This window comes from Leopardus geoffroyi, chromosome B2, assembly GCF_018350155.1.
Source record: "Leopardus geoffroyi isolate Oge1 chromosome B2, O.geoffroyi_Oge1_pat1.0, whole genome shotgun sequence".
Taxonomy (NCBI): Eukaryota; Metazoa; Chordata; class Mammalia; order Carnivora; family Felidae; genus Leopardus; species Leopardus geoffroyi.
Window position 1 is genome coordinate 42,402,893 of NC_059332.1, and position 13,410 is coordinate 42,416,302.

Here is a 13,410-nt window from a genome sequence, read left to right on the forward strand (position 1 = left end):
CGTCCTTCTTTTTTTCATTCATTAATTCCATGCATTTTCTTTCCTTCCTTCCCTTCTTCCATTTCTTCATTCATTGTTTCCATTCATTCATTCATTCGTTTGTTTTTAAAGGAATATTTATTAACCGTCTGCACAGGCTGAGCTGAGCGTCTTGCAGGGAAAGCACGTAGGTGATGGGACGGGGAGCCATTGCTTCCTATCTCCTGCCCATTTCTCTCAATTTCTCTGTTTTTCTCATCTATCAGTGCCCAGGAGTTTGGGTAGGGAAAGATAAGATACCTATTGTCTGTAAAGAAGCAGTTTTCCCTTTGGGTCCTGGATAGAGGGTCTCCTGTGTCAAACTTCCAGATCACATAGAACTGGGCATGAGGACGGATTTTTAATTTTTGTTCTTTTTTGAAAGTAGGTTTTCCCAGGCAGTACCTTGTCTAAAAAAAAAAAAAAAAAAAAAAAAAAAAAAAGGCAGAGTGGTCATGTTTTTTGTTTGTTGTCTAAAAAAGCAGAGTGGTCATTCTTCACAGGGATGAAACACTGGCTCCGGGTAGTTACAACATCTGGTTACCCCCAGCAGGCAGGGAAGTTTAGTTCCTCCTGGTGGGGCCAGGATGGGGAGGCCCCAGACATGCTGGGCCATGCTCTGCTGAGGTCCCCACCACAGCCACAGCCCTAATGCCAGCACATCTTTCCTCCTTCCCTGTCCCTGCTTTCCCTGGGTCTAAAGGGCCTAGGGAGGTTGTAGGCATAATCCACCCACACAGTGAGCCCCAAACTAGTGCCCCATGATTCATCCCCTACCCCAAGTGCCAAAACCTAGGGCAGCAGTGACTTTAGAGCATCCCCAAGGGAACATCTCCCTATTCCATCTCTAGCATTGGTGGAAGGAAGCTGGAGTGAGTGTAGACAGCTACTAACCAGCTCTCCTACTGCCCTCCTCCGTGCAACAGCATTTTAACCATCTATCTGACAGACATGTATGGGGCTTCTCCTATATGCCTGACACTGGTATTTCTTTTTTTTTTTTTTAATTTATTTTTAAAGCTTATTTATTTAGAGAATGATCATGCCCTGAGCTGAAATCAAGAGTCAGATGCTTAACTGACTGAGCCATCCAGGCGCCCCTGACATTGGTTTTTCTGCTGGAAGCAAAAGCAAGTATCAATAGTAACAGTAATAACCAACAACCACTAACCCCACCTCACCCCAAAATGTCCCATGGCCCTAGCCTTCACAAATCTCCCTGACAATTACAATACAGACTGATTGTGCTAAGACAGGAGTGAGCACAGGGTGCTGTGGGGCCATGGAGTGGGGTCAACTACACAGTGGGGTGAGGGGAAGGGACGGTTTCATCTGACCTGGAAATGGAAAGGGAAGAGGGCTGGGGAGAACAGAAGTACCTAGTGTGTGTGCTTGGAGGGGGGCACAGTGAGTAAAGGGAAGAGAGTGGATGGACAGACAGGAGGAGATGACCCACTGCTCTTCCTCCCCGTGGAGGACCAGAGTGGAGAGGATGTGTTGAGCATGAGGCAGTGAGACGCCATGAGGGGAAAGCCCAAGGAAATTGAGGCATCTCCTTCCCTTGAGGTCAGCGTGATTTCAGATGTTCTCAACTTCCTCCCCTGACATGTTCCTCTCTCCTCCTCAAAGGCTGGAGCAAAAAATACAGTCATAAACTCCAGACCCGGACGACTTGGGCTCAAAATCTGGCACGATCACATCCCCATCTTAAAGTTGGGAAGCTGAAACCCAGAGGGGTGAGTTGACCTGCCAAAAATCAGTCAGAAAAGGCAGAGCACGGTTCTCCTGCCCCTAATCCAAAACTTTGAAAAAATTTTTCAGTGAAACTTTCTTTCTTTTATTATGAAGGTCTAAGGAATTGGGGCATCTGAACCTTCGGCAAGGACACAGAAACTCAGGAAGATGCAGTGACTGCTCCTTTCATTCATACGGAGGCTGAATTTAAGGAAAAACCTATCCCAATTCAGTCCCGGGTCTCGCTCTGAACCAGAACAGGTGTGTAGCTGCCCCTTTTCTAGCCACGTGGGGGCAGCATTGAGTCACGCACTGCTTCCAGCACCTAGCCTGCACTTTGACAGGAAGCCCTTAGGGGGACACTTCAGGAAAGGGGACAGGGACCATACAGTTTCATTTGGCAAGATGACATGAGGACTCTGACTCAGGCCTCAACGTGGTCAGGGCCCTGACTTTGCTTCCTCAGCCCCTCCAGTCCTCTTCTCTCTCTGCCGTTTTTTTCTGGTTCCCTTTGTAGTGCCCCACTCCCAGCCTCCACCCACCCCAGTCAAGCTCATCTTCAGAAAACAGGCCCGGTTGCCATGGTGACCAGCTGGTCAGATGGCTCCTTCCACACCCCCTCCCTTCACCCCTCTTTCCCCCGAGCTTCCAAGGAAGGGTTATGTGTGTGAATGGAGAAGGGGAGTTGTTGGGGGGCTTTTATCTTGGGAGCTCTGGGGTTGGCCAAAAGGAGTTGGGCTAGCTCTCCTCCAAAGCCCCCTGAAGGGGAGAAGGGAAGGCAGTAGGGGTGGGGAACAGGAGGAAGATTATAACAACTAAGTGGAGAGTGTGAGGATCCCATCTGGGTTGGGAAAGGGCAGGGTTAGGAACTCTGCACTCTGTCTGCAGTGAGGACTGAACTAAATGGAATGGGCTGAGGTAAGATGAGGGGTTGGAGTTAGATGTGAGGCAGGACTTCCCACAAAGCATGAGTGAGAGACCCTGGAGTGAGCCACCAAGTGAGAGGGCTCTTCAGGACCACACCCTTCCTCTGTTTGGGTAGGGAGGAAGGACTCACTGACTACTGGAGGCTCGTGCAGGCTGGATAGTTCTGAAGCAAGAGGCAGACAGCCGACCATCTACCTTCACCTTGCCTGGAAAGAGAAGAGTAGGAACATGGAGGCAGGACCAGGAGTGGGGGTGGAGGCAGTGGCTAACCTGCCTCAGATGAGGGGCAGGACCATCCCAGCAGATCAGTATGCTTGTCCCCTATCCCCAAAGACCAGATTATCCCAAGCTTTGCCTTAAACTAACTTCCTACTCACAAACATCTGCATGGCCTTTGGAATGAGAAAGATCTGGATTCTAGGATTAGTTCTGTGAGTACCAGCAGGTGACCTTGAATAAGTCAGTTACCCTCCCTCTACCTTGGTTTCTTGTGGGTAAATGGGGGAACAGTTAATATATATATGTCAAAGACTCTAATGTAACACATGGCAAGCAGTAGGATTCCACAGTGACTGTGCACACACAGATTGAATATGCGTAGCCTTTATACTACTTTTTTGATGTTTATTCTTTTTGAGAGACAGTGAGTGGAGGGCGGGGAGGCAGAGAGAGAGAGAGAGAGAGAGAGAGAGAGAGAGAGAGAGAGGTAATCCCAAGCAGGCTCTGAGCTGTCAGCACAGAACCTGATGGGGGGCTTGAACCCACAAACAGGGAGATCATGACCTGAGCCCAAATCCAGAGTCAGACACTTAACCGACTGTGCCACTCAGGCACCCCTATTCTATTTTTTTTAAGATTAAAAAAAAATTATTTTAGAGAGTGTGGGGAAGTGGGGGCGGGGAAGGAGCAGAGGGAGGAAGAAAGAGAATCTTTTTTAAAAAATGTTTATTTATTTATTTTGAGACAGCAGGGAAGGGGCAGAGAGAATTCCAAGCAGGCTCCACGCTGTCAGCACAGAACCTGATGTGGGGGGAAAACTCACCAACCATGAGATCACGACCTGAGCCGAAATCAAGAGTTGGATGCTCAACCAACTGAGCCACCCAGGTGCCCCCCCCCCATTATACTATTTTATCATAATGATTGGTCCCCATCCCCAATTAGACTTTGTATTCTTTGAGGGTAGAATATTGTATGTTTCATTTCTGAACAGAGTACTCAGTAGAGACCTAATATCTGAACAGGGTACTCAGTAGAGACCTAATGAATGAATGTCAGTTTTCTTTTTGCCTGTCCTAAGCAGTACAGAAGAGGAGTGTGGGTAGATGGCAGGAAAGGGTAGGTTACTCACAGCCCAGCTTGGGGTATGATTATGCCTCCTACACCCACAGAAGAAGGTCAAAGCCGTAGAGCTTGTCCAGTTAACTTTTTCGATGCACAGATGAGGAAACTGTGGCTTGAAGAGCGGAAGGCACTTGCACAAGGTCACACAACCCCTCAATGGCAGAGCCAGGATTAAAAATTAGAACTCAGGTTTCCTGGTCTCCAGCCTAGGGTAATGTACACACTTCATTCTTCCTTGGGGCTGTTCTTCTAAGGAAGGAAAATGGCTTTGGGAAGGCTGGTTCCAATGTCCTCCCCTCTGCCCTCTGTTAGTCCTTTCTCATATCTAGCTTCAATTCTTACCCTATTCCATCTCTGTTCAGTTGGGTCAGGCGTCTGAAGGCTGGCTCCTGCCTTAACCCGTTACCACCCAACTGGGAGTAAGGATCTTCCCTAGGGTTCCAAGGCTCAATTTCCTCTCCCCACCCTCTGCCCCAGGAACTTGCGGGAACCAAGGATGGGGAGGGATGTTGGCTGAACCGCTGGCGCCCCCTCCACGATGAAGGGACAGAGAAGTGTTGCTGCACAGATCTTCCCAGGATGGGGCGGGAGGAGCGGGTGCTGTGAGCAGGGCTGCGAGTGGGGAAGGGGTGCAGGGAGCCCCTGTTGCTTCTCCTCTTTGGGGGGGTGGTTATTAGGTAGGCTTGCGGAAGGCGGAGTTTGGGGGGCCGGGGGCGGGGCTCCTGCGCTGGGAGGAAGAGGGGGGGCGCGCTGGCTCCAGCTCGGCTCAGACAAAAGGCGGCGGCGGGAGCGGGCGGGAGGCGGAGCGGCGCCGCGAGGGCCTCAAGGTGACACCCGCCCCCGGCCCCGGCCCCCCCGGCCCGGCCCCCCAGCCCGCCTCCCCACCCCCAGCCCCTAGACCCCTACCCTCCGGTGCCCTTTCCAGGCCCCCTCCCCCCGGCGGGGGGTGGGGAGCAGCGAGGGCCCCGCCCCCTCCCGCCCCCTCCCCAGGGCCCGCGCAGGATGCCCTCGGCCCCCGACAGCCCCCCGGGAAGCCCTGAGCTCGACGCACCCCCTCTACGCCATGTCCCCCCCTGGCTCGGCCGCGGGAGAGAGCGCCGGCGGCGGCGGCGGCGGTGGCGGCCCCGGGGTCCCGGAGGAGCCCACGGCGGCGGCGGCGGCGGCGGCGGCGGACGAGGGCCCCGCCCGAGAGGAGGTGAGAACAGGCGGCGCCCCTTCCCCGGGCGCGGCCGTAGCCTGGTCCCCCATCCCCCGCCGCGCGCGGCCCCCGCCGGTTCCGCCGCAGCGCGGCCGGCGCCCCGCACCCCGAGCCGGCCGCCGCAGCCGCAGTCCCGCGCCGATGCCCCCACCGGTGGCCGGAGCTGTCCACGGTGGCGGGGAAGGGGCTGCGCCGGGGGCGGGGCTCGGGGGTCCCGGGCAGGGGGAGGGGCCTAGGGGCGGAGCCTCGCGGACCCCGGGCAGAATGGGGTGGGGACGGTGGCAGGATTCCTGTTTCGCGAAGGGGATGCAATCTTGAACGCCAGGAAGGGCGACTTGTAGGGGCTACAGAGGCAGAAGAGGAAATGGTGGTGGTACCTGAGCTGTGGTCCTAAGAAGGTCAAGTGTGTACAGAGGCGATTACCCCCGGGGTCACTGGGAGTGAGTGCACCTCTCTCCCAACGTCCCTGCAGCTCCCTCATTCCTGGGTGGGGGGAGGCCCTGAGTCCAGGAATCCTTCAGAGTGTTGGAAATAAGCATATCCCTAGTTGGAGCCCTACTCTTCAGTCCTCTGAACCTGGAGACAAAGAGACTGAGGAAGGTACCAGTAGCACTGCTCCCCTCCCCTACCCCCCCCCCCCCCCCAGGCACACTCGTGCACACACATATATACACACTGCACTTGAGCAGAAGCACATGGGACGGGGCAGACCTGCAGGTAGAGACCCTTTCAGATGTGCTCTCAGTGGGATACACTCAGGTGGACACACAAAGGTGCACATATGTACACACCCCAAGGACAAGGCTCCCAGAAAGGTACCCTGTACCCTAATCTTGTTTGGATACGCTGTGTGCGATTTCCTAGCCCACCTACCTATCTGCACTTCCAGATCTTTCCTCTCATTTCACACCAGGCCCAGGGACTGCTGCCTGTTACTGTGCCCTTCCTTTCCACCCTCTTCTCCCTTCCCGTGGCTAGCCTCCAGGTTAGGCCTGGGGAATTGGAGGAAATCAGGATCTAGTAGGAGGGTGTGTGTGTGGGGGGGGAGGGGCTCCTAAAGCTGGACAGCAGGGAGGAGGAGTTGAAAGCACAGCCCACCACCAGAATTCCAACTCCATTCTCATCTATTAAGTGGCTGCTGCGTGCTGGGTGCCACGGTCGGCGTGCTGGGTGCCACGGTCGGCACCCAGGATGCAGAGACTGAGACCCTGCCCTCAGGAGCACTCCGTCTAGACACGTAAACAACTCATTGGGGCAACCATGGGACAGAGTGGGCCAAGTGCTTCAAGAGGCCCCCAGAGAGCCAGCCCCAAGAATCATTTTCTTTTGACAAATGGCTGGGCTGCAAACCTCTTCCTCCCTACTCCCCACCCAGTCCCACATCCCCTTTCCCCAGCCACTTGCCTCTGCCCTTCTGGATATCTCCTCCTGGACTGCCTTCTACTCAGAGATGCCAGTCCTCTCCCTCCCATCTGAGAACAGGAAAAGCATGTTAGGGTCCAGGAAGGGGACTCACAGGGGGCCTAGGGTTCAGAATGTGGGGAAGGAGTCAGAACTGAGGGTTTTCTGCCCCCTCCCAAAGGAGGTATGAGACTAATTGTCTGTGAGGAACAGGGAAGTGGATGGGTCAAAGAGGACAGGCTCTTCCAGAACCTAGGACTCAAAGAACCTGGAAGAAGCGAGGGCCTCACCTGTCAAGCGGGAAAGTGATGTCAGTGGGTCCCTCCCCACTTTCCTGGAACACCTGGAAGGAGTCCTGGCTGGGGACCTGCCTTCCCTGATGCCTATCTGTCCTCCCTTGTCTTCCCCAACCACGCCTTCTGTTTCACTGCCATCTTTATGTCTGTCTTTGGACTGTGTTTTTCTGGGTACCGTCCTATCCATCTGTGTCTTCTCTGCCACCTGGGCCTCCTCCCTCCATCTCTGGCTGTGATCCCTCGCTGCCTTTTGGGGTGTCTCTCTCTACACTTCCCTGTATTGGCATTTTGTCCTCATTTCCTGTCCCCATGGCTCACTCTGGGTCATTTCTGCTTTTATCTTTGGTCCTCGGCTCCCATCTTGGTCTTACCTTTTCTTGCCACGTCCCTGTCATCTCTGATGCTGGCTTCCACCCCTCCATCCATCTCTGTGCTGGGTCCTGCCACTCTGTCTCACGCCCTGCTCATCTTGGACCTTCCCCTGCCCACCTGAGCAGCAGCGTCCCATCCAGCCCTCTTTCACCAAGTCCCTCTGCCGTGAGTCCCACTGGAAGTGCCTGCTGCTCTCGCTGCTCATGTACGGCTGTCTGGGGGCCGTGGCCTGGTGCCACGTAACCACGGTGACCCGCCTCACCTTCAGCAGCGCCTACCAGGGCAACAGCCTCATGTACCACGACAGCCCCTGCTCCAACGGCTATGTCTACATCCCCCTGGCCTTCCTGCTCATGCTGTACGCCGTCTACCTGGTGGAGTGTTGGCATTGCCAAGCCCGCCATGAGCTGCAGCACCGTGTTGATGTGAGCAGTGTGCGGGAGCGTGTGGGCCGCATGCAGCAGGCCACGCCCTGTATCTGGTGGAAGGCCATCAGCTACCACTATGTCCGCCGCACCCGCCAGGTCACCCGATACCGCAATGGAGACGCCTACACCACCACCCAGGTGAGGGGCTGGAGGGGAGTGCAGGCCAGTCCAGAGGGGAGGGGGGTGCTGGGACCCTGACTGACTGTCCCCAGGGGGAGGAGCACAGGCAGCAGTGAGCTGCAATAGCAACCATAATAATAACGGCAAACACTAGCAGCAAGGCTCTGCCCTACATACATTACAAATACCAGATTGATTTATTTAACCCTCCTAACAACCCTGTGAGGTAGGTAACTACTATCCGCATTTTACAGATGAGGAGAGTGAGGCTTGGAGAGATTAGTACCTTGCCAAAGTCAAACAGTATGTGGTGGAGCTGGGATCTGAACCCAGGCAGTCTGGCTCCAAGGTCTATACTGCTTAGTGCTTAATGGTTGGAGATGGCCTCACAGGCACTGTCCCGCGGCATACTCTCACCCATTTAGTGAGGTGGCTGCTACCAGGGCCTCTTTCACAGGGAAGAAATCCTAAACTCAATGACTTGCCCAAGGTCTGCAGCTTCTTAGTGGTAGTGCTAGATTTAAGCCAGGGGCCCTTTGCCAAGTTCAAGGCTCCCAGAGGTGGGAGTCTGCTGGCAAAAAGGTGGAGGTAGGCATGGGAGGCCTCGTGGAGAGGTGGAGTGGGGGCCAATTAGCACTTACTGGACCCTCCAGGATTAGGCATTATTCCAGCCCTGGAGGAAGAGGTTTTCTCAGATAAGGGTGACCCCCGTCTCAGTTTTGGGATGGGTAAACAGAAACCCGGGGCCTGTGAGAATCAGGAAGGGGGCTGGGTGACAGCTAAGGTGGGAACAGGGAGCCCCGAGACAAAGCCGGTTCCGGCTGTTAGGGACCACATCTGTAAACAGGAAGGGCAGGCCATGTGGGGTCATGAGGGGGCAGCGGGGGACATGGGAGACGGCAAAAAGGTTAGGCAAGCCCGAGGGGCAGTTCGTGGCCAGCGCCTGACCCTGTGACGAAGCAGAGCTTAAGTCAAACTAGAATACACCCGCAGGTCTGAGCTCCGGCCCGTCTTCCTCTCTAGTTGAGTACGTTGAGGGCCTGCGCTGCTCCATAAAGCAGATGATAAGATCTTACCCGGCTCCAAGCGGGCTCGAAGGCAGGGCAGGCTTAGGGTTTGAGCAGGCAGCAAGAGCGGCGATGGGGCGGACGAGGATGAGCCGACAGAGGCGACTCCCGCCGCCCTCCCCGGCGCCGCAGGTCTACCATGAGCGCGTCAACACGCACGTGGCGGAGGCCGAGTTCGACTACGCGCGCTGCGGCGTCCGCGACGTGTCCAAGGCGCTGGTGGGGCTGGAGGGCGCGCCGGCCACGCGCCTGCGCTTCACCAAGTGCTTCAGTTTCGCCAGCGTGGAGGCCGAGAACGCGTACCTGTGCCAGCGCGCGCGCTTCTTCGCCGAGAACGAGGGCCTGGACGACTACATGGAGGCGCGCGAGGGCATGCACCTCAAGAACGTGGACTTCCGCGAGTTCATGGTGGCCTTCCCGGACCCGGCCCGGCCGCCGTGGTACGCCTGCTCGTCCGCCTTCTGGGCCGCGGCGCTGCTCACGCTGTCGTGGCCGCTGCGCGTGCTGGCCGAGTACCGCACGGCCTACGCGCACTACCACGTGGAGAAGCTCTTCGGCCTGGAGGGTCCCGGCTCGGCGAGCAGCGCGGGCGGCGGCCTGAGCCCCAGCGACGAGCTGCTGCCGCCGCTCACGCACCGCCTGCCGCGGGTCAACACGGTGGACAGCACGGAGCTCGAGTGGCACATCCGCTCCAACCAGCAGCTGGTGCCCAGCTACTCGGAGGCGGTGCTCATGGACCTGGCGGCGCTGGGGGCGCGCTGCGCGGGGGCGGCGGGCGGCGGCTACGCGCCCACATGCCGCTACGGCGGGGTGGGCGGCCCGGGCGCGGCGGGCGTGGCCCCGTACCGGCGCAGCTGCGAGCACTGCCAGCGCGCCGTCAGCAGCTCGTCCATCTTCTCGCGAAGCGCGCTCAGCATCTGCGCCAGCCCGCGGGCCGGGCCCGGGCCCGGAGGCGGGGCGGGCTGCGGGGGCAGCCGCTTCTCGCTCGGCCGCCTCTACGGCTCCCGGCGCAGCTGCCTGTGGCGCAGCCGGAGCGGGAGCGTCAACGAGGCGAGCTGCCCCACCGAGCAGACGCGGCTGTCGAGCCAGGCCAGCATGGGGGACGACGAGGACGACGACGAGGAGGAGGCCGGGCCGCCGCCGCCCTACCACGACGCCCTCTACTTCCCGGTCCTCATCGTGCACCGGCAGGAGGGGTGTCTGGGCCACAGCCACCGGCCGCTGCACCGCCACGGCTCCTGCGTAGAGACCTCACTGTGACCTCCGGCCCCGGGCAGCCCGTCGCCCTCCCTCCTGCCCCTCGCGGGACTGAGCTTCTTGCGTGTAGCAGGGGGGTCATGATGGTGACCGAGGCTGTGCTGGGCACGGCGCGGGGAGCGGGGAGGCGACGGTGCGCGGGACAGACCCCATGGGGTCCGGATCCCCCGCCTTCCCTGTACATAAAGAGACCGATGGGTGGGAGGGGATCGGGGAGGGGGGGCTCCGGAGAATCCCGGCCCGGTCAGCTCTTCCAGCCCCGTCCCTGTCCTAAGGGGACACCTCCCCGCCCTACACGCACACTCGAGATTTCCCGTCCAGCCTTTCAACGGATCTTCTGACTGTTAGTGGAGGCCGTGCTGTGGCACCGCGTGGGGCCCGTCTCCAGTGTTAGGCCCCTCGCTGTGCAGCTGGGGAGGTTTAGAGGCGTGGGGAAGGGAAATTGGGGCTTTCCTTCCATCGCTGCCTGGCCCCACCAGGGCCTCTCTCTACTGAGGTCGCCGTGGTTTGGCGAACAGCGGGGCTGGCTTCCAACCAGCTAATGAATTCAGTGGGTCTGAAGCCGGGGCCAGATGTCAGCCCCGATGCTCCATCTCAAAACCGTGCAAATGTTGCTATCCTCTTCTTGGCGCTGGCCCCAACCATCGGGGTTTCCTTTCTGCCACTCCCTTCACTGCTGTTTATCTCGCTGGGCCCCTGGAGTGTGGGTCCTGGAGGGACTGTGCTCACACTGCACACGTCACTCCCCCCGCCCCCCTCCGGCTCTCTGGCCCTAAAGAGCAGTTGCCCAGAGAGGAGGGAGGCATAATGTGGAGGGCATGTACCTCAGTCCTTTCTCTAAACTCTGCAGCCCCCTGGCAGCAGCAGCCTCCTCACCTGGGTTCTGAGAGGGCTCTCCCTTCAGGGAGAGGGGGGTTGGGGGGTGGGATACCCTCCCCCTAGGCGCGTTCATTAAAGCTGGCCAACGTGTGTGGGTGGGAAGAGTGGGAGACAGACCTGGGTGACAAACTCTCGAAGCAGGTGGGATTCAAAGAGGAGAGGGCAGTGGAGGGAGACTGAAAGGGGTGTCTGGGGCAACTCTTGCTTCCCCAGACTTGGGGGGGGGTGCAAAGGGTGGTTGTCCCCACACATTACCTCTGTAGGACTGAGGATGTTCTCACAAGCCCCAGCTGGAGAAATGAACTCAAATCCAGTGGCAGGGTCAGAGGCAGGAATTCTCTAAATCTTGCCCAAGCCCTCTGTCCTCCCCTATCCCATGAGCTGAAGCCCTGCAGTGGGGCCCAGAGGGGCATCCTGCCACCATCCAAGGGCGCTGGCCCCACGTCCTGTTCCCCTAAAGCTGTGACACCTCCTCTCCGCCACCACTCCCTCCCTGATGTGCTTCTGTGTGCATGTCTGCGTACAACCCCCTGCCCTCCCAACTCTCCTGCCAAAGTTTTCCCAGCAGACTTCGTGCCCAGGGATTGAGGTCACATTTCAGGCTGGAGAGGATAACCCTTGGGCGGCCGCCATCACTCACCCCTGATGCTCCTCGCTTTGCCCGAGCTGTCAGAGCTCCTCCGTCCCCTCCTTCAGCCTCTGCCATCTTCCTCCAGCCTAGCCAGGCCTACACCTGCCAAGGACATGGCCTCCACCTATGCAACATCTCCTCTGGCTCCCTCTGTCCCCCTCCCTGGGGGACTTGGGAGGTACAGATTGTGGGGACACCACGGCCCGTGGCCCACTGGGGTTGAGCTTTACTTTGCTGTAGCGACGGCTGAGTGGGAAGACAGAGGAGGCAGGAGATGGGGAGGCTTGGGCAGGAGGGAACAGCTGTCCACTAGGTTTCCCTGGGCAGCAGGGGCCACCTGCCTGCCAGCACTGAACCTGCCTGGGCCCTGAGTCTGTGCTCCTCGGGGGCCTGGAGGTTGGAGCACCCCTCTTTGCTCTGAACAGACATCTGTGAGGTACAGGTGGTGGGAGCTGTGGCCGCAGGCGCCAGTCCTTGGCACCTGGATGTCATACCCTTGGGCAGCCTGGCCACTTCTCGGCTCCAAGGAGGAAGGAACTCAGCTCCTTCTCCCTCAGGCCTGTTCCTGAGACAGAGCCTGAGCTGGGGGGAGTGGGGGAGGGGGCGGGGGGCACTATTATTATTTTTGCCTGTATTGACCATTTCTGCCTAGGTCTTCTTACGCAGACAGCCTCACCTCCCACACACGCACAGACTTAGAGAGAAGCCAATTCTTTGGTCTATTTTCTTGGTAGCTTTATTGATTGCCAGGGAAAACGAAAACCAGAAAATTAATTAATCTCTAAAATTAAACTTTACACTGAATGTTCTTGTTTCTCTAATTAGAACCTCTGCTAGCAGCTGTGGCTATGTACACACACACACACACACACACACACACACACACGCTCACACTCACACACACCCTCACATCTACACGTGTGCACTCCAGAACTGTCAGAGGGTGTCAGGCACAAACAGACTCTAGGTTGCCCAGACAGGCACACAAGTGCAGTCACTCCCAAGCCCCCTGTGGTGCTCGGCTTGGCGCCTGCTTGGTGGAAGGAGTCCCTGGAGCGCGCAGGCACCCCTAGGCTGTGGCTGCAGCCCATGGCCCACCCTTTGGAAAGACCACGAGGCTGGAGGCTCTGGGCCCCTCGGCGGGAGGAGGATGGGAGATGGGGGCTCAGCCTGACTCTCTCAGGTTCTCTGGTGGCCCCGTGGGTCGACATGACTCCTGTGGGCAGCCATGGAGTGTCGCAGACTTGTGGAGGGCACCCAGAAGGCTCCATACGTGCGCGGGGACAAGGGCTTGCGGGGTGGGCTGGGCCTGGCTAGGGAGAAGACGGGTCTCTGTCAATTGGGTGCATCACACTGTGGCCTTTCTGTCGTGGATTTCCAAGCGCAAAGATTGTACAAATCAAACTGGTGGATAATAAAGTTGCAGATGACTCACCGACTTCCCTCCCCAGTGTGGCACCTCCAGCAGAAGCTCGCAGGGGAGGCAGGGAGTCTGAGCCCCTCCTGTCACCTCTGTTTCCCCCTTCCGAGGTGTGTGTGTGGGGGGGTAGTATTAGTGGATGGCATGGCCTGTAGAATGGGATCACTTTGGCAGGTCGAGTAATAGGGAGGTGGCATCTGCAGGGGTGAGGGTGGAAGAGCCAGGCAAAGCTCTGTGGTAGCCAGGGGAGAGAGACAATATAATGTGTGTGTGTGTGTGTGTGTGAGAGAGAGAGAGAGAGAGAGAGAGACTGTGCGC

General features: G+C 57.8%; 1 protein-coding gene across 1 annotated transcript; it reads left to right on the forward strand.

Annotated features, from left to right (window-relative positions):
• Positions 1-4,972: 4,972 nt before the first annotated feature.
• TMEM151B (transmembrane protein 151B) lies at positions 4,973-13,110 on the forward strand. Its single transcript, XM_045498420.1, has 3 exons — positions 4,973-5,218; positions 7,416-7,856; positions 9,038-13,110. The coding sequence occupies exons 1-3, from the start codon at positions 5,087-5,089 to the stop codon at positions 10,163-10,165; spliced, it is 1,701 nt and encodes a 566-aa protein (XP_045354376.1). The 5' UTR covers positions 4,973-5,086; the 3' UTR covers positions 10,166-13,110.
• The last annotated feature ends 300 nt before the right edge of the window (positions 13,111-13,410 follow it).